General features: G+C 38.5%; 1 protein-coding gene across 3 annotated transcripts; it reads left to right on the top strand.

Annotated features, from left to right (window-relative positions):
- Positions 1-9,326: 9,326 nt before the first annotated feature.
- Positions 9,327-21,928, top strand: DIPK1A (divergent protein kinase domain 1A). Of its 3 annotated transcripts, XM_054384307.1 has the most exons (5): positions 9,327-9,380; positions 18,837-18,971; positions 19,244-19,351; positions 20,045-20,221; positions 21,116-21,928. In XM_054384307.1, exons 1-5 carry the CDS (start codon positions 9,327-9,329, stop codon positions 21,926-21,928), a joined length of 1,287 nt encoding a protein of 428 aa, XP_054240282.1. The 3 variants fall into 3 exon arrangements, with proteins under 3 accessions (XP_054240282.1, XP_054240283.1, XP_054240284.1); XM_054384308.1 differs by lacking the exon at positions 18,837-18,971; XM_054384309.1 differs by lacking the exon at positions 20,045-20,221.

Below are 21,928 nucleotides of genomic sequence, written 5' to 3'. Positions count from 1 at the left end.
ATTGCTTGTAGCCTTTGAAGATAGAATATTATTAGAGTATTGCAGTCCTATTTATGACTGTTAAATCTCTAAAGCTCTTCTGCGGCACACGCATTAAAGAGCAATTACCATGTAGGTTAGTATATGATCTGTTTGTATGACAATCTTTATTAACCTTTGAACTAAGCTACATTTAAACTTGAAAACGATTAGAAAGAAGGTCGTTTACCTTCTGAAAAGTAACATTTAGCAATCTCACTGTTCTTTGAATCCTTCCCTGGCACTATTACTCAATGCGAGAAAGATGCTTAAAAAAACAAAACAAACCAAAACAACGATGGATGTTAGCTCTACATCTAATAAGAGACACTTCAGATGCTTGAAAAAAAAGTCAAATGAGCTGCAACTTAAAAAGTCTTTGATACTTGACCAACCTTACATTTTCTTCCAGGTGTACAACCTTTCTGAAATGACTTGTAAAACGTAAGTCAGGATTTTGTATGACTGAGTGGTCTTTGGTAGGTGGATATAGTTGGATATAGGTGCTCTATAGTTCACAATTCAAAGTATTTTCAAGCTATTAAATGTTCACGTAATTCTAATACAAGACCTCAGTTATTCATAATTTGCAGTTCATACCTCACTGTGGTTGAAATCTCTGCTACAGGTAGATGAACACAAAGCAATCTCTCAGTTCACATAGGTATAACAGTGGAAAAAAAACCCCAACAAAATACTTGTAATAGACTGAGATATTCAAGGACTGAAATAGTAAGTGCAAGATATAATGTTTCTACATTAGTTACCCCATCTTTGAGTACGCTAAGCTAAAGAGTAGGAAAGACTTTTATAGTGAGATAGTATGTGTCTCGCATCCATCTTAATTATACTACTACTTTTTTTTTTAACTAAAGACAGTGAGAGAGGTCCATAGGAGGAAGGAAAAAAAAAGTGCTTGACTAGGTTTGGCCTTGTTGAGCATGCTTATGTATGAGTTATGTGTTTTTACTGGTAATGCTGTCTTTTTGGTATTGAAGCCTTAGGATCATATGTAGCATTATTTTAGCACCAGAAAATCGCTGTGAGAGAACTGTAGTTTATTACTAGTCTAGTTAGTGGGAATTTTGTGGAAATATGCAGTCATAGTCCTGAGTAATCTTTCTTCCTGTCTTTTTCTTGAGAGACCAATGCGTAAAAATACAGGCTTATTACTCAGCTGGAATTTAATAGGTTTACTACTCTCTCTGCAGTGTAATTCTGCTGCTGTGGTCATATAATCACCTTCTTTCAGAAAACAAACAGCTGCTGAGTCTTGAAATTTTGGTTAATTGCCTGGATCAGAAAGAGATTCTAGTTCCCAGAGTCATGGGGGAATTCAGTCATGCACCAGTGTAATGTGTTATTTCCCCCACTCTCTAAGCATAGATCTGAAAGAAGTTTCTGAAGCTCTAGTGACTGAAGTTAAAATGCCTAGTCAGATTTAAAGTCTAAGCAAGCACGTTATTCATTCACTTGAACTCCATTCTGCAGATTTGCAAAACTAATTACAGTTTCAAATATTTTACATTATGATGGGTTCTATCATCACTTCTTGAAGATTGTGGCATTATACACTTTTATGGACAGGTTTTGTCTGTCAGCATCTATGCTCCTTTGTGGACTGTAAAAACATCTGTTAGAATTTCCATGTCTTGTGTGGTTAAATTTTGTAAATGTACAGACCAGACTTACCTCAGCTCTAAACTGAAGTAAAAAAATGTTTAATAGCCCCTCAGGGCATAGTTACATGGCAGAACATTACTGTTTCATCAGCAGTGAAAAATCTGTTCTGGACATCAGTCTGGCTTGAGGGGAATTAGTACAGCATTCCTTCTGTTCTCCCACCACCTGGAATACAGTATGGGCCTTCTCACAAGCTTTCAGCAGACCTGCCAAGTCGCACTCAGATGGAAAGCCCCTCAATTCTCCAATTTTTATTTGTTTGTTGTTTTTTCCTAATACCTTGTATTTATCTGATGAAGATGAAGACAAAATATTTTTTAACAGTGCAGCATGACATGATCCTAGTAACACAGCTGTTTCAGTTCCCTGGCTTTTCCACCCAGGTGGAAGTTTTGACTTCTGCAAACCATCATGAGGCTGGTGGTCCCACAGCTTCCCTCCAGGCATGCTGTCAGGGCTCTTCCTGAGCCCCTTTGGGTGCTTGTCTGATATTAGTGACCTGTATCATACATTAAGCATTATAAACTAACCCCATAACAGTGGTAAGTTGTTTTCTGCTGGTTAAGCCCCCTGAGCCTACTCCTGACTAAGGCAGGGGATGCCTGGACTGAGGGAGAGGGTAGAAAGGTGAACCCAAATAAATCCAGCTCTTCACTGCCGTTGTAGCTGAGGGTACAGTTTCCTGACCCAGCCAAACATGTGTGACTGCCATGGCGGCGGTCCCCTATGCCAGGAGCCATGCAGATATGGTGAGTCAGTGAACTGCTCCAGCTGAAAAACATTACTTATGTATATATAAAACATATGTATAAAAATGGGTTTGTTTTCAGCCAGGTCAGCTTGCAGTAACTTCATGAGTGTAGGAGCTGGCAGCATATATATATATATACACACACATATAAATATGTATGTATGTATATATGTTTGTATATATACTGGGGAGGGAGTACAGAGCCAAGGTAGCAGAAGGGGCAATAAGAATATTAAATTTAAAAAATGGAAATGTGAAGGTCTTATGTCTTCCTCTGTTCCAGTTATAGAAGGAAACATCTGCAACAAGCCAACAAGGAAACATAAACTGACATGCAATTTGACCACAAGGACTGCCATCTCTCTTTCAAATGCCCAAATCCATGTTCTGTGGCAACTTATGAGGTGCCAACTGAAATATTTCTGATATGGGACAAATTAATTGCTTCTTGAGCCAGGAAAACAGAAGTTTGTGAAGCAGGTCCTGTGAATTCACTGATACTGAAAAGCATTGTGTGATGGCCTTAGCTTGTCTGGAACTGACGACTACATGATTTCCTAACCTGGGCAGCATTGATGGCTGTACAAAGGTCCCAATGGTTCTGATGTGCTCCATTACGGTAAATCAAAGTCTGTCCTCTTGCCCATGAGGAACTCAAAGGCAAATACCTGACATAACCAGATGTGAAGACAATTTCAGGATGAGAAAGAGCACATTTAGAGGGCTTGCCTATATGAAAACAACCTAAAACACTGAGACAATCTTATGAAGACAATGTACAAAATGAAAAGTGTACTAAGAGAACTGTACTGTGAGAATTATCTAATTCAGAAGTCAGTTTGGTATAGTTTAATTATGCTTCAAATTACCATTTGTTGTCAGTTTGGCTCTCCCAGGTCCTGTCTCAAATTCCTCAAGTAGGAACAATTCTAGAGCTGCCAAGGGTAGGAAGAAATGCAGGCAAGCATTAACAAGATGTTGTTCTACCATGCAGGTGATTGCTAAAAGTAGAACACACTTTCTTTTGCCCTGCCTGGAATTCAACCGACCAAGAGGTCAAGTGGGGGATGGCCTCCAAGGACATTTTAATTCACTGCAGGTCCTAGGATGTAAAACATCTGTGACAGTGCTATCATACTGGTAAATATATCATGCTGTATCAGATTACTGGTGTGATTTAATTACCAGTGGATAGCCTGTGGTGAAAAGGGCATTCATAGTTGCTAGACCTGTAAATTCAGGTCTGATTTAAAACCATTTTTAATCAGAAATAGCAAATTGTAAATCAATTCTTGCTTGAATATGTAATTTTCTTGTGTTAAAATGCAATTTGAATCATAAATGATGGCTAGGAAAAGGGATGAAACAAAAAAAGAAATGGAAAAGCATAGTTTCCACTTTGTTAGAGTTTAAATTAAAACAAGCTTTAGCCATCAAATTCCGATGAGGAACAATAGTTGCACTTCAAGTTTGACTTGAAGTAAAACTAGATACAAGTCTATATCCTCAGTTGTGTAAATGAGTCCAGGTTCACTCAATACTGGGCAGGAGGGGTTTTATATGGACAGCTGCAGAACGTGAACAAGAAGTTGGGGAAAAAACATAGTTAAAGGGAGGTCAGTTTGTATGTCAGCACACAGTAAGTCTGTGTTTAAAGGTAGACACAAAATAAGTTCCTTGAAAACTCTGCAAATCTTACATCAGTTAGGCAAAACTGTGACAAGTTTAGCACGTCTTGATGAAATTAAATATCTGTAGTCATCTGAAATACTGTTAATGAAATTGCAGTACCTATTGTGAAAAACAATAACTGCATTGACTAACTACCACTTAACATTTTTTAAAGGCAAAACAGTCTACAAAGACTCTCTATGTCTTCAAAGAACTGTTCAGTTTACTTCACCCACTACTGAATTTTTTTTTTTTTTTGCACATACAGCCCCCCAAATTGGTTTTGGGGGTTGGAAACATGGGTTTGTAGATTATATCTCCTTTTGGGCAGCTACTTTATAATATAAAATACCTTAAGTGTCTGATGGCCAGCTCGGTCAAAATAAAATGCTTTATCTGCCACAGGTTGTTCCGGTGTGATGCTGTTGTCATTTGAATGCTCTGTTTAGCAAGAGGGCTCTGAGACTATGTAAAACAAGAACTCTCTGAGTTACCTTGTTAAGTAAAGAAGAAGGTAGAAGTGCTACCTCAATGTAAGAAGTTTTGGGAAATGGCAGGGCAGCAAGAAAATGCCAGATGGACTATTTTATCTTTATAGGAAAGTCCATAAATAGGAAATAAGACTCTAATACTCCAATTATAAAACTGTTTGATTTTTTTTTTAACAGATGACTACCATGAGTGTAAGATAAACAGGACAAACAAATGTTTTATTTCAAATAGTGTGAATAGAAGTTCACAGATTATAACTTTATTTTGCTACTAATTCAAAGAAGGAAACAGCCTAGATAGTTAAGAACCATGTTGAAAGCTGAGTACATTTTAAAAGTCACTAGGCAAAATAAAATTGTCTGAAAATGATAAAATTATTTCATCACCAGAAATAGACTAATACTAGCAAGTGTACTCTGACCATTCATTTTAATATAATCTCACTTAGTCTTGAGTAAAAGTTTTGAATCTCGTAACTCAATTAATAGAGGAAATAGACTTGAAAGGACAAATGCTTACAAAAGAAACTTAATGTTATTGGTCAGTTGAATCTGAATCTGTTGTCTTTGTAGACTTTGAAACAATGAGAATACAAATGCAAACTGCTGTTTAGCGTTTGCTTACAACTGATGATTAATGAAGTAATGACTAACCTTTTTTTTGGAGTTTTCTCAGTCCTCTAATGTATAAACATCTGTAATATACAAAGCTTTCTATTCTGAATTTATGAAGACCTGTTTACTCCAAATATGTTATGTTATTAAGACCTATTAACTGTAATGTTTTCTAGTACATTTTAAACAATATACCAGGAAAAACAGTAGACAGTGTGTCTCTCAAAGGAAAGACTTGAACCCCAAATTAATCAGTATCTTTGAATGTTTAATAATAGTTGGATCTAATTTCAGTCAAGAGCTACAAATTTATGTTATTTATATGACTGTATTAAAACATGACTCTTGATATAGATATGTTTAAATAAAAGTTTTGGTGATTACAAACAGCCACTGTATAATAAATCCAAGACACCGAGAAAGGATTGGATTGCTTCTAACTTAACTCAAAATAATTAAGGAGGAGGAGGAGGAGGAAAAATAATTAAGATTAGGTTTTAGTTCAAATAATTGTTCTTTATACGACAGAAATTCTTGTGCCAACCCAAGGGAGAACGTAGGCAACACCAGCAAGATCAGGAGAAGGTTATGCCATCTGTATCTGCAGCAGGCTGGATTTATGAGAGATTACAGTGACGATGCAAATATAGCCTTAGAAATGAAACCTGCTGGCTGGAAGAGTCTGTTTCCTCAAACAGGCTGATGATTTGTGTATAACAAGTTAAGCCACAAGGGAATCCTTAACAGCCTTTGTCTGCTTTCTGGACAAGAGATAGCTCCACCTATTTATGCACTAGAAGTATTAACATTTTAAGAATTTGAGTGTGATAGGAAATAATCTATTAGGGTAAAATTAAAGTTAACACATTGGTTAAATCACAGTTCACAGAAATTTGCAGGAGGGGAAGGAAATAGAATCCCACTCTGAGAGGAGCCTAAGGGAAAGTTTGTGTCTAAACATTGGATGCATCCACAGATCTTCATTTTGGAAAGAGAGGCCTAATGAAGTAGGGCATATGTGAAAACAGACCAAGCACCTTGACAGCTGGGTAATAAGGAAAGAAAACTCTAGATTGTTTGTTGACTTTATTTTAGGAAATGGCGTTGTGGAGTTTTTTTTAATCTTTTTTGTGTTACATGCTGTGTCAATACATTTATGAAAAGTAATTACGAACCAAGGCAACTGACAAATACTCAGGCATTCCATTTCTACTTCTGCTGTAATACTTTAAAACTGAGGTACTGCCTGGGATCATACTCTATTTCTTAGGCATATCCAAAGAATAAGAAGACTAGCCCATGAAGCCATGCTAGGCAGACTGCAAGTTGGTAAAGCCTAAGGTGAGAAAGAGAAGTCTTGTGATTATTAACATTAGCCAGAGGCTTCCTGCATATGATATGTTAATGGGAGAGTGTGTTAACCCTGAGGATTTCCCATGGAGCTTCTTATGATAACATTTGTGTTAAATTGGTATGCAGCTGCTTCAAATAATTGAGTAAGAAAACCCAGCACCACTGCAAGAAGTCTAGCTTTTATTTGATGTGAAAACCTGTATTACTTGCAGAAGAAACACAGACTTACATTCAAAAGAAATTGGATACAATTATTTATTATATTTTTTAAAGTGCACATTATAATATCTTGAAGAGCTCAGATTCTTCTCTGTAGTTTTCTATTATTCTAATTAGTCTAATATTTTCATTTATTATATGTCTAGAATTCCTGGGTGGGTCAGCACATGTAACCACTCTTAGGTTTTTCTGGCTTATTTTTAATGTGTACTAAGTTCCAAGTTGTCACAGAACTAAAGGTGAAGGTAAGAATGTATTATAAACCCACATGTACTTTTTGACACTAAATGACAAACACTACACTTGTGTAATCAGCAGTTGAATTTCATCTTATACACAAACCCTGCATCACTAGAGTAACAACACTCAATGTTGATATAGCTAGATAGGAAGCTTAATTATTAACAGGTTGCAATTTTAGTCTTCAATTACTTCAATTTTACTGCTCGGGTATTAAGATATATCAAAGTTTTAGCATTAGCATACAAACATGGATGTATGAACTGTGGAATGAAAAGGTATTGTGAATGGAAGGGTTGTAGAGTACATAATACATCAGTATTATTTACATTCTACCTCTGTTGCTTTTCTGTACCTGCTCCCTGGTCTTTAGAATATTTATTCGGTTTTGCACACACACTGAAGGCCAAGTCGGTGCATGTCTGGCTTATGTGGCCTAGCTTTTCACGGGAGTTGCCACTACTGAGAATTCTGTGTTTAACAGGTTGCTGAAAAAGGCTGAAATTTACTTACTTTTTAGCATTTAGCTAAGCGTGGGCACAAAGAGTACTTGAAGAACTAAACACTTCAGTGCTGGAATAAAGCACCTGTTCTCACAAATGATGAAAATTTCATGTCCTAAGTGAAAAATATATCCCCCTAATGAACATATGCCAGGAACTGCTTGGATCCAGACAGAATGAAAATGAAACGTTTAGATCTTTGCCAGCCATATGGGAGACCCAAATTTCACGATTACTCCCAGCCCATCATTCTAAGGGTTGGCATACAGCAGTGGATGAAGTAATGGCTTCAGATTGTTCAGCAAAATGTTTAAATGCTTGTTCTGTGGTCTCCTCTTGTGTCGCCTTTGTGTTGCATGCCCGTGATCTAGCTAAACTTGTGCAAACCACTGAACTGTAGAGGGAGGTGATGCAGAAAGCACAGCCATCTGGGCCTGCCTGAATAGGAAGAGAAGAAAACACCCTTACTGTGAGAGTCACTGGCTGTTACTAAAGCCAGTATTGCTTTCACAGGCATGCCAAATCTTACTAATTAATTTTCATATTTGTATTTCAGAGTTACTCTGGCAGCAATTATATTATCCAGAAAGTGGTCACAGACTGTTCTCGAATCTCAAAGCACAAGTGTCTTTAAATTCTGCAGTTTTATTACTTTGTGATCTCCTAACATTTCATTTCCAGAGTCATCTTTCTACAGAGTAAGCCCTGGAAAAAAAAAAAAAAAAAGTAAGTTATTGTAGTATTTTTGTGACTTTTTTTTCATCAAAGCAGCTTTTGCTAAGTGTACTGAACACCAAAAGCCATAACATGCTATGTTAATCTCCTCATTATTTTTATCTCCACCATGTGGCATCACCTTTTTGCCCAAAGTCTCATAGCCAAAAAGCATCTGAATGGGAGACTCCCAGCTTCTGACTTTGTCAAGTCACAGTCAAGTCTTGGACACAAGAAGGCAGAACAAAAATCAAACTTCATGTAAGAAAGGGTGATTTTACTTGAGAGTAACAGTTTCCCCACTAATTTCCATTAGACTGGGACCTTTCACAGTGCATGAAGCATTGAGAGCCCCTGTGGTAATTTTTTCCTCACGTTATGAGATGTCCATAATCACTAATACAGGCCCAGACAAGTGCTCCCTCCTTTATTTGTGAATACTTTTTTTTTCAGACTGTAAAACACTTGTGGCTGTTTTTAATACTGTGTTCAGAGAACGAGGGGAGCTGTTTGCAATCAATGAGACGTTATTTATTAACTGACTTCTTCGTAATTCTCCCCAGACATGGCCTGAGGCCTTTCTGGAATACATGAGCACCGAGGGAAATTCGACGACGACCCTCAGCTCGACCAGTCCCACTCCTGCCCTTCAGGGCTCGTGAGCGGGAAAAGGGGCGCCAACACCACCACCAACTCGACGCGCCTGACTGGCGCGGGGGCGAGGTGAGGTGAGGTGAGGTGAGGCAAGGCCCGGGACCGGTGGGGCGGGGCCTCCCTTCGACCTGCCTCCTCGCTCCTCCGGGCTCCCTCACAGCTGCTGTGATCCTCCCCTTTAAGTGAAGGGTGGCGACGCGGGTGGGTTTCTGCGTCGGCAGAGGCGGCAGCTGCCCGCCTTTTTTGCCCGCTGACAGCTTGCTGTCGTTCGGCTGCCGTCGGTGCTTGAGGGAGGGCGGCTGCTGTCGCGCTCGTTCCCTTTTCCCTCGCCGCCGCGGCTGCAGCAGCAGGCGGGGAAGCGCTCCTCGCCGCTCCGCCTCCGATCGCCGCCCGCTGCGGGGATGTGTGATTGCCATGGCGAGGCGGCTCTTCCCGGGGGCCTGGCTCAGGAAACCCCACTACGCGCAGGTAGGCCGGCAGCGGGCCGTCCCTACGCGGCGGACGGGTCGGGCCAGGCAGGCCGGTGCCAGCACTGTTCCTTCCCCGCTCTCCCCTCCCTGAAAAGTTACCTCAGGAGCGAGCGCCCTCCGTAGGGCTCGCCGCTTTCCCCGGACCGGGTGCGGCCGTCGTTCCTTCCCGCCGGCCCCTGACGGTGGACGGGGCTCGGCTGCGCCGCGCTGCTGCTCGGCGGCTCGACTGACGGGAGGTCGCGGCGCTGGCGTCACCCGCTGAGGCCGGCGGGCCCTTTGGTGGTGGGTCTTGGGGCACGGCAGCAGGTGGCGAGCGGCCTCGGGGTCCGCTGTGCCTGTTGCTGCCTTGCCCGCCGGTCGGACCGGGCCTCTCTTGTTGCAGCCAGGGCGCAGCGAGCTCCGCGGCGCGCTCTCCTAGAGCGGCCCACGGAGCTCGCCGGCAGGACCTGTTACGCGGCAGCCCGCCCGCCGGTTTGCCCGACCCCCTCGGATTCAAGAAATTTTCCTTTCGGCATCTATGTCCTCAGCGTTGCCAGGGCTCTGAGGAACCCTCTTGCTTTTCTGCTTTACACCTATCGCCGGTGCTGTGGACATCCATCCTACGAAAGGATGGGCTGCGGCTTGTGTGAGCAGTTTATTTTTTTTCACGTGTCCTGTAAGAATTAATGTCGGGCACTTTTGCTGTCCAGTAGTTAAGTCGCTCCATGCATTTGTATATGCGTTTGTAGGCACACTTCGGTATTTACATGCACAGGTAAATGGCTGTGTTACTTACGCTGTGTAAGAGTATTTTGGTTGAAAGTGCTGCGGCTGTCACGTAGTAGGAAGTTACACTGTGAAATGTTAGTCACTTATGACCTTGTCATACGTTGAGGGTTATTCCCTGGAATTCTTTCATCTGTTGTGTTGTTTTAATAAAATTGTGCTTAAAATGAGCATTTGTTGAATTACAGTGGATAATTAAATTTCTTATATATGATACTTACATGTTCACCATCTGTTGATATTTTGTGAAATGCTTTGTGGTCATTGAATTAGACAGTATTAAACCTCATTCTGACGTATTTTAAAGTCTCAAATGTTTTAATTCTTCCTTGTCTGGAACTTTTGCAACCTTATTCTCTTTATGCAAGTACCTGAAATGGGATTTAATATTCAAAGAGAAGTATACAGATGTGGGTATAATCTTACCCTCCTGAGTGTTTCTATAATGGTACGTATCTGCAAATTTGGGTTGGTATCACTTGATTTTTAGGCAAAAACAATATTTGCAGTGTATTTGCTGAAGTAGATACTTGTACAGCATTTGGATTCCCATGTGAGAGGCTCTGATACAAATAAAAATGAATTAATAATGAGTGCAGGGTTTTCTACATTGTTTGGTGGTTTTGCCTTTATTATAAAGTATCTCTGGTCTGATAACATTTTTATCCATTCTTCTCAACATGTGTTTTTAAGGCCTTTCAAGCCAAATATGTTATTTTAAAATCTGCTCAGAAACAGGAAGACCTCAAGATTGTTGCTTTTAGAAAAGACAAATTCAATATTTGTTTCTAATGCAGATTAAAAATCCCATTTTGTGTTGATTGTGCTTTCTTTATGCCAGGTAATGCATTTCATATTTTACAAATTTGGTTTAGTGGCCTTGTGAACATAAAGTTTATTTTTCTGTTAGACCATGAATGTATGTTGATACTTGATACGTCCATAGAAGGCAGCAAGCTATGAATATATTGGCTTTCCTTGTTGCTACATGTGATTATGGATTCATGGCAAATGTAGTCATTGTTTAACATTGTTACTGATTGGAGACAAATCTCAATAAAGCACTCAGCAAAGAAGACAATGCTCTTGCACTAAATCGTAGACTTTTAACTCAATGAGAAGTAACTGAGCAAGATGGAAAGGTGTGTGGTATTGCTATGCAGTCTTTCAAGTAGTACACTAGGGGAGATGGTTGTACAGTGGAAGGTATTGTTGAATGACATCCAAATTTTGCTGGCTGGCGTTCAGGCTTTGAAAACTGTGAGGTGATAGAACATCGGATTCTACGAGACACAATCTTGCTCTAGCTTTTCTGCTGTAATAGGAGCAGGATGCTATGGATTGGTTTGCAACTGGTACTCTATAGCAAATTCTCTATTACTAAAATTTTACATGTTCTTTTGCTTTTATGCAGAATGCTAGATCTATAGGTTACCAGCTGATGATCTTTGTGGTTAGGAAGGATGTGCTGATAAGTGTCAGTTCATGTGAAAGCAGCAGGGTGAACTCTTAGGTATTTTTACCTCAGCCCTAGTAGTTAGGGACCCACAGAGAAAATGTTAAAGTTCTGTCACAAAATGATAGCTCTGAAATAATGAAATTTTACTATTATTTAAACTGCAAATCATGTATTAATAGCAAAACAAATGAAATCCCTCAAACCTGACAAACTTGAAAATCCTACTAAATGACACACACAAAAAATTCATTTTGTGTTTATGGGATCTTAGAGTTGAGTGGTTAACGCTGTTGGGATTTTCTGTTTTACAAGGAGAAGTTAGTGTCTGAAATTTGCCCTGATAGCTGTAGTTAGCAGTTTTATCATGAGGGTGAGCGTGAGACTGCAGAATTATGTGACAAGAATTGTGTAAAAGGATGCTTGAGTGCTTGGAAGCTTTCTGGCTTCCAGAGATTTCTGAACCAAGTTTACAAACTCTTTAGAGCTGTCCCACAGACTCATGTAATACTTAGAGACTGGCTTTGAAGGGTCAATGAAGAAGTTTTGAAGCCCCATTTAGCAGAAATGTACTGTATCATCTCTTCCTTCTAAGATTTTGATTATTTTTTTGTGGTTGTGCTTAACCTTTTAAGGAGAAACATCTTGGTCATTATTTCAAAAGATATCTTGGACTCTGATTGTTTAGTTTGATTTTTCAGGATAAAAATAGTTGAAGGTACTAACATACCTTAATCATGCCCTGTCAGCTCCTAAAGATGTGAATCTGTCCAATCCAGTGTGGGTTAGTGTTCTCAGACCCCATGTAAGCCTAAGTCAAATGTATCCTAGGATCCATAAACCAACCAGAACAGAACAAAACAGGATTTCTAACATGGTCAGCCTACATTTCTGTTTGTTTAATCTATTCTTTCCTAGTGTTAGCATGCAAAAGAAATGGAGTGAGCATCTCAAGATTTGGAGAGTAGTACAGTATGATTATGTGGAATAGCTTGCAGAATTAAGGTCTCTGTAGTATTAAACAAAGAAACACTTTCATATTTTTCCACCATAAAAATCTTTTAAATAACAAGTGTGCTTTCAAAAAACCTGGCACATTATGTTACATTTTGATCCACTACTCTTCATATGCTTTGGAGTGCATCCAAGCTTGAGTTTTGCCAGAAGTGGTTTTCCAGTTCCGTTCCAGGGGATGAATATCTAATTATTATTCAGTGCACATGACTTAGTAGAATATACAAGTGATGGAAGAAGTCAACTCCAATATTCTTTTAAGCATTACAAGTGCTTTCCTTCATTCTTACATTCTCTGGCTCATATTTAAATTTTGATGGAAGAGTGGAGCGGAAGAGAGAAATTATTTCCTAGGTCTGAACACTTTTGTCTTTTTTGATGATTTCAGGACTCCTCATCCTTCTGCTGCCCTGAATATGCTGTTATTAAAAGTTTCCTAGCAGTTTGTCACAATTCCAAACAAAGTTTGTCTCTATGTATTGCTACCTAAGCTTGGGGACTTCTCACTCACATGGCTTATGTGCAGTAAGTGCGCTGGGTTCAGGCTGCATGAGGGCACACATGACCTAAACAGACTCAGTAAATCAGTGTCCCTGCTGCATTAGTGCAGTGCCTGCACATCAGTTCTAACACTTCCTCAGTGAAATGGACTGAGTGTGTCTACATTCAACAGACTGATTTTGGGGAGGAAATGGAAATTTGATAAGGGGACTGTATGGTAAGAGGGATTGGACCTTTGCTGAACTTAAGGTCCTTATTCGAAGAGTAACTCATTTAAAATCGAAAGGGGTGAAACCTTGAGGTTTCCTCTAAGCAGACGTATGCTCTTGTCTGTGCTCTGAACTGGCAGGACTTAAGTCTTCTACAAGTCAAAAGCTATGCAACTGCATTGGCATTGTGCTGAGCCCAAAATAAATCTAGCTTCTCAGGAACTGCCTGCCAAGTATATGATGTAGTCAGATGGCATTTGGGGAGGATTTTCTGTCCCAAACATATTCTCTTGCAGGCTGAGAAGGAGGATGAATTTGGATAAATTCAAACATAACTGTATTCTCACTATATGGTGAATATGGTCAACACGCTGCAGTGGTCCTGAGGCTTGCAGACCACTCCTGGTCTCAGTGATTGTACTAAATGCTATACATTTAATACAAATTTGAATTAAATAGCATTTTGGTTTAAAGTTTAGTATTACAAAGATTTATGGAAGCAGCAAAAAATGTTGAGAAATGAAGAGGGTTTGTTATCCCAGAAGCTTTGCTTCCCAAGCAGTTTTTAGACATAAAATAGCTTTGCCTAAAATTGTTGGATTAATTTCTATTAATTCTTACCAGATTTTACCAGTAGTGTTGTGTACTGTGTTATTTATATTCTACAGCATTAGAATTTTTAGAAATATTTTTAGAAAAATAAACCAACCGAAAACCTCATAAAATGTGGCTTTTAAGGAATCACTGTATCTTTCAACCAGGTGAAAGATACTAATTAGCTCTTTTTTTGCTGTAATTCCTGATTCATGGGAGCTGCTTCTTATATGTGTGTGTGGGGAAAGACTAGAGAAAGTTAATTTATTAGAATTTTCAGTAATCCTATTATTAGAAAACATTTTATAGAGAAGAATCTTGTGACAGGCTTTAGGAAAACCATTGTCAGAATTGTCTGTAGAAATAAGGATGTGATAAAATCATTATTACTTCTCCCTGTAGGTGTTCTGCAGTATTTTAAGAACTGGGTAATTAAATGGTTATGAAAAATTCACTTTAAAAAATAAAAGTCAAATTGGGAAAAAAAAGGGGGGAGAGGGGTGTGGGACGGGGGTGGCAAATACTTTTTTTCTCCTATTCAAGCTCTACCCGAAGCATCCTGTTCTCTGCATGCTTAACTTTCCAGACTGACTGCATCTGTGGAACAATACTACTTAATATGTTTGCATTTAGTATCTGTAAATGACATTTGTGTCCTTCTTGTCTTTCTTGTGGTTGTGTGATGATAATAATCTGCAACGCCTGTTGTGTATTGGTTTGCTGGGCTTTTTTTAGGTTTTATGAGCTTGTGTCTCAAGCAGATGTTGCTTCAATCACTGAAAACTGCCTGCTGTTATATTTGGTATCTTTTCTTGTTTGTGGGTAGAATTTTACCTAATAAAAGCGTTCTTATGTTACTTTGAATCTCTGAAAGGGTGTGTGATGAAAGTGGAGATCCTGATTTGGTTTCTTTGAGTTAGAAAGCCTTGGAAGACATACTGGGATGTAGAAGTAAACATACCCTGAAACTCTGTAGTGATGCACTTTTTGTCATGGATTGTTTTTATGTGTGGTGTTTGGTATCAAAATGTGGAATGTATTTGAAGTGGTGATAGTTTATGGCAAACAATACTTTTATTTTGGGAAATAAAACTAAAAACTATATTTAAGAGAAAGCACTTAAAGTTGCCAGGAGAGTTGGTGCTTGCCATAAGAATGGATGTGGCCTGCTGTAACTTCTGTCTTAGTTTGATTACTCTTTTCTGGGGCAATATATAAAAAAATATTTTCCTCTATGTTCCTTGTCTCCCAAGTTGGATAATAGAACTTCAAGGAAATATTTAACATTATATATAAAATGCAATTTGGGATAAGCTGAGACTTGGACCTGATACCCTGCCCCAAAGAAGCTAAGTGAATATAACATATGTCAGCATGATTGTAAGTATGCTCATGCATGTGCTTCTTTTGCACAGATTTTTAGCATTGTTGAGATTCTTCTCTATTGTTAGATTCTCTTATATTGCAAGAATAGATATTCTTGTTGAGGTTTGCTTACAGATAGCAATCTTAAAGATGAAAAAAGTAGGAAATGCTGTAATTCAATACAGTTTGTGTTCAACATTCACCTAGTTGGTCCTGCCCTTGTGTTGCAACCTGCCCTTTTATAGCTAAAAGGAGAAAGCCATGAGTTTAAATGTTTTCAATTAATTCAATTGTCCTGGCCTTCAATGTTTTTGATCTACTTTGGTTCACCTCTCAGTTCAAAACTGTTTGAAGAGACCTTGCAGGCAGGCTGCCTCAGTTCTAGTAGCCCGGTCTTCCTGGGACAGATCTGCTGGGGAAGAACAGATCTCTCTGATTTTGTTTTGATTTATCTTGTGTAGTGTGAGTGTTAGAACATAACTATGCAAATAATTAATCTGTCCTGCTTACAGCTTTCCTTTGGCTCTGAAAGTGAGAACAGGGAGAGACACTCTCCTATTGCTTTGCCATAAGACCTCTGCTGGCTTCCCAGAGCTGTGAAAGAGAGATGCTTGTGGATAAGCACATTCTGTATGTGGGCAGTAGTTAAAGACAAGGATTCTGAAGTAGGAAATTTGTGCTAGATAAATGGAAGTAGATGAGGTACTGGATAGTGCTGGATACTTACTTTAGAATGGGACACAGTGGAGGAAGATAGGAACTGAGGCCAGTGTTGCAGAATCAGATGGAAATAGACTTGAAATAACTGGAAGAAAAAGAATAGTGGACAATGTGTGGTTGCAAGAGGAGGACACTTAAGGCTGGTTAAGCAATTTGAGATGGGTTCTGGAAAGAAAACTGTAGTAAGTGAAAATTGTAAGTGACTAAGTACAGAAAATGGTCTGGAAGAAGAGATGAGGCTGAGTCTACCTGAGCTTGAACTGACATGTCGGTTCTACTCTGTAGGAAGTGTGGTGGGGAAAATATTTCTGAATCCATTGGTTTATGTATCAGTTCTCACTTACTGCTAGTGTAGGATGACTTCTACTGCTTTTCATCAGTCTGTTCAATCACTGTGCTTTGCAAGGCATCTTGTGATTCTTCATGTTGTAAGGTTGTAGATGTGGTATCTTGTCTTTTTTTAAGCTAGGAAATTGTCCTCTCTTGCAATTTTGTCATTTTAGTAGTGTTCTGTCAATGGGAAAGGCTTTTGAATGCTATGGGTTTGGGGTTTTTTTGACTGTTCTGTTCTTCCTACTCCCAGCTTCCTCATTTTCTAAGCTACTTCTGAGTGTGCTATAAACCACAAAGCATTATTGTTGGTCTCCTTTTGTACTCCATCCAGTTTGTATCCATGTTGTGGATATCATGCCTCACAGGAAATTACATGTTACTGCAGTTAAGGTCTTTGTGGCTCTGAGTAAAATAGCAGAAATTACTCGTCTTCCAGCGCTCAATAAAATATCATCAATTAAGACCTGAAAGAACTACCTGTTCAATGTCTATCACCAGAATACAACTATCTAGTTTTATCTCTTTTAAGTACCTAGTTTTAAGATCATGTCGAGTGAGTGAGTGTGGAGTGAAGGAATAAGGATGCACAGCTGAAGCGTGAGGCAGGACCACAGCTTTGCAGTTGGAATCACCTTTGAGGGTTTTCAAACTGACTGTTCCTAGATTATTTCTTCCAAGAGGAAACAGTATAATGCATGCTGGTTGTTTTGTCATGCTTTTATAAGTAGTCAGAAATTGTAATTTTTCTAGTTTAAGCTGACTTCATCTGCTGCAGTTCTGTCTTTCCCCTCCATTTTAAAGCTAGGTAATACTGCTTATTCTGTTGTTATCTTCCAGAACCTACTTCACCCCTCTCCTTCCAGGTCTCCCTCCATAAGCTTTTCAGGCTTCCAATTTGTGGCTGAGAGTTCACTCTGAAGCAGTATAGGTTTTCCATTTTATTTTTCTTAGCTTAATTATTGATTATTTTCAATAAATTTGCTTAGTTTGAAAAACAGTTTGAAATTTTTCATCAATTGAGTCGTCCTGGAAACAGAAATCCTCACTTAAACATGGATACAAATTTATTTATTTGTTTGTTTACCTGCTTAACACTGGCCCTTTCTAATCTCAGTCCCAATTTGGAGGGACCAACAAGGGTGTAAGACATCTCAAGCTCCTGGTTACAGAAAGTTCAGTAAGATTTGCTCTGAGAGTCAGTGGGTCATTATTGCTCCACTTTGCCCTTCCAGTTTGGGGCAAAGAATCAAAAAAATTGAGAAAGTGTAGTGTCAGGAGCTTGTAGTAGCAAAATAATCATGAGAGATGTGGAGAAAGTAGGCAGAAACTCTTTTCTCTTCCAATACATGAACCGAGGGATCTCAAACAAAGCTAAAGCAAACCAGATTTAATCAAAATGAAGTCCAGTTCTTGACCTCCATACAGTGGATAGTGGACTTGTGTAGTTAATTGCTAAAGGGTGTTGTGGATGCTAAAAACGTGGATTTTAAGGGAGTATGGGTAAGTTCATGAAAGATAAACAGTTTGTGCTTTACTAACTAAAGAAAATCACATCTGGCTTAGCAAGTTCTAGGGGAGAATGAGAGCATATTTGAGATATATGTTCTCATTCTTCAATGGCATTTATTTACAGCTGTTGCTGAAGGTCACGATACTAATAGAAATGGATCTCATACTGACCCAATATAGCTGCTGTCATACCCTTTCCTTATATCCTGTTGCTAAAGCTGATCATGACTTTCTAATTCTTTTCTAATTTGGATGTATGAAAATCAAACTGTTAGCACACCAGGTGCAGGAGGGAGAAAAAAAAAATGTGCCTTCTCCCTTACAAGGCACTTAGCTCTCCCTCAATTCTTAATTTATAAATGCTTTTTTCCTCTGTCCCCTGTGAAAAATGTAAATGTGAAGCCACAGAAACAACAGGAAAACCCTGCATGCATTTACAGGAAAGATCACTGAAGATGAAGCTAGTACAGAGGAATTTTACTTGCATAATTAGTCATTTCAAGGAGTGGCAGACATCATCACATGGAACCTGTCTCTGATACCCACCCTGCTCATTCTGTATCTGTCTTGCACATTTGCACATTAATGGATTTTTTTTTTTTGTTACTTAATTCCTCATCTCTTGGATTTGGTTTACCAGGAGTGGAACATAAAAGTAACTGGTCCTGGAGAAAAATAAAAATAGTTGAACTCTGGCAGTTTATGATTTTGATCCAATTGGTTCTTGCAGCTTGGCTTGACCTATAAGGGTCTGTCACTTTTTCTTCTGTTTACATCTTAATTTTCTTTCCACTTATGTAAGTTAAATTGACCTCCCCTGTTAGTTTTGCTCACTGAAGGAAATGAATGTTCCATGTAAGGCAGTCTGCTTACTTTATCACTGTGGAAGACAAATTCTTAAAGGCGAAATAGTAGATTATGTTTGTTTTTATGATTCTGACTATTGCTGAATGAAATACAAAGAATATTTCCTCTTTGTGTCCTCTAGGTACGTTTCTCTTATATGCGGATGAAGTATCTCTTCATCTCGTGGTTAGTAGTATTTGTTGGCAGCTGGGTTACGTATGTTCAGTACTCCACGTACACAGAACTATGCAGAGGACATGACTGTAGGAAAATAATAGTAAGTATATCCAGCATAGCTTTCTTAAATGTTTGTCCTGACTAATTCTACAGCAAATTCAGACAGTGCCACATGTAAAATAATCAACATGGAGCATCTGAATTTGAAGTACATCTTCCATTACTGATAAAATTCATTTATTAGCATTGTTTTGATATAGGGTTACTAAAATTTGTTTACGTTTTTCTTTCGAGAGTCAAGTGTTGGGAGAGGTACAGTCGTCTCCTTTCTTGGGCACATGAAAAAGTATTTTTTTTTCCTGGTTGTTTCAGTGTGATAAATACAAGACTGGAGTTATTGATGGGTCAGCATGTAGCAGTCTTTGTGCAAAGGAAACATTGTACTTTGGAAAATGTTTGTCAACAAACCCCAATAACCAGGTAAGGCATTACTTATCCAAACTAGTTTTAGTATTTCCCACTGAAATGTCATTATCTGGAACATCAAGTAGACCTTAGTGTCAGCAAGCTGTATCTGTTTAATACAGGTTATTTTAAAATTTATTTTCTACTACATGTAAAGCATGATTGATTGATCTATCTATCTATCATATGCCCATAGGTATAGAATACATAGGTAATATATATTATTAATAATATATACAATATGCACTTATACCTGAATATAGTAGTATATATTCCTACATGTAAAGGGTGTATTATTATTTTATAATAAATATACCTATATTTTAAAAACATATACTGGATCCTTTCAGGTTTTGACAGAATAACTACTTTTTAGAGCATACTGCTATTCTGCTATCCTGCTATCCTGGTTCCCAAACAGAAGCAGCAGCCTCTTAACCTATGGCAAGGTGGTAGTAATGGCAGCATGCTGTTTATCAAGCTGTCTTTGTATTTTGGCAGTGTAGCATTTCCTAAGTACCTGCAGTAGTGTATTGTATTTGAGGTTGCCATTGTTTGAATGTCCTCTGTGCATTCTCTGTATGAAGGACTTGGAGAAGGACTCTACTTGGTGTTGCTACTTGACGCTTGAAGTAGTGGTTGGTGTACAAGTGGTCTTTAGATGTTGGACTTCTGTAGTGTTTTTTACCTTTTTTCCCTCTTGCATAGATATATTTAGGAATCTGGGGAAATCTGCAGGGTGTTATAAAATGCCAGATGGAAGAAGCTGCTCAACTTGATTTTGGTACTGACCCAGAACCAAGGAAGGAAATAATCCTATTTGATAAGCCAACAAGAGGAACCACTGTTGAGAAATTCAAAGAAATGGTATATGGTCTTTTTAAAGTAAGTATATGCTTATTTATTCTATTTTGACTGAAAGAAAATTCCCTATTCTATGAGCCTTGTTCAAGTGCATGTTAAAAAAGTAATCAGTCCAAAAATAGTCCTTATCTTGAAGTTTTAAGTAATTCTTTTTTCTTACTTTTTAACAGATGGAAGCTGGTATGCATCTTGCATGCCTATAGCTTTGACTTGTATTTGCATAGAAAATATGGTGATTTTTTTTTTTAATGCTTTTGTGCTTGTTGTAACCAAGTAGAAAGACTGAAGTACAATTTGAAAACTGTTCATACTTCAGAAGAATTACTATGTTAACTGAGCAGCAGGAATCTTTCTAACCACAGTGACCAGCTGTACTTCTCCCAGCTCTTGCATTATATTAATGTGATACTTTATTGCCTTGATGCTGCCTCACAATTGTCATAATAAAGAATGATCAGTTTCTGTGTTTCACTGCACTTATTGCATGGGATCTGTACCAAATGTGTCTTGGTACTTTTTGGCTAAAATGTAGTTCATAATGTAATTTCCTCTTCACTTTTAAGTGTGCATTTGAATTCTACATACGTTTTCTAAGATAATACTCAATAAACTTGGTAAGATTTTTCTAAACGTGTATCTGACCAAGAACAGTGTTTGAATTGTAATGTTTGCATTTGGAAATGCAAATAACATGAATACCTTCAGAAGTTCATATAATTGGTTCCATAAAAACAGAACAAAAATGAAGCTCTTCAGGCATTTGATACATTTAACATGTATAATCAATGGAAGTAGACCATAACATACCCTACTACCCATAGGAAGAGAGTAACAGGAGGTTATTATCGTTACAGTTAGGTGGATTGGTGGTAGCTAATGAGATCATACTTAATCTTTTTTGTTTGTTGCTTTTAGGCAAAATTGGGAGAACAAGGAAATCTTTCAGAACTGGTTAATCTCATCCTATCTTTTGCTGATGGAAACAAAGATGGTAGAGTTTCTTTGCCAGAGGCAAAATCTGCATGGGCACTTCTGCAGCTGGATGAATTTCTGTTAATGGTGATCTTGCAGGATAAAGAACATACTCCCAAGTTGATGGGGTTTTGTGGGGATCTCTATGTGACTGAAAGAGTTGAATATACCTCTCTCTATGGAATCAGCCTTCCATGGATTATAGAACTTTTCATTCCCTCTGGCTTCAGAAGAAGCATGGACCAATGGTTTACTCCGTCATGGCCAAGAAAGGCAAAAATAGCTATAGGGCTTTTAGAATTCGTGGAAGATATTTTCCATGGGCCTTATGGAAACTTTCTTATGTGTGATACAAGTGCCAAAAACTTGGGATATAATGATAAATATGATTTGAAAATGAGGGACATGAAAAAAATTGTTCCAGAAATGAATTTGAAGGAAATGATTAAAGATCGTCCATGTGAATCAGATTTGGACTGCATTTATGGTACAGATTGTAGAACTCTGTGTGACCAAAGCAAAATGAGATGTACCACAGAAGTCATTCAGCCAAACTTGGCAAAAGCCTGTCAGCTACTTAAAGACTACCTGCTTCGTGGTGCCCCTTCTGATATCCATGAAGAACTAGAAAAACAACTGTACTTGTGTATTGCCCTTAAAGTCACAGCACATCAGATGGAAATGGAGCATTCTTTAATACTCAATAACTTAAAAACTTTACTGTGGAAGAAAATTTCCCACACAAATGATTCTTAG

The sequence above is a fragment of the Indicator indicator genome, chromosome 10 (genome assembly GCF_027791375.1).
Source record: "Indicator indicator isolate 239-I01 chromosome 10, UM_Iind_1.1, whole genome shotgun sequence".
NCBI classification, from domain to species: domain Eukaryota; kingdom Metazoa; phylum Chordata; class Aves; order Piciformes; family Indicatoridae; genus Indicator; species Indicator indicator.
This window is presented reverse-complemented; position numbering and strand designations above follow the sequence as displayed.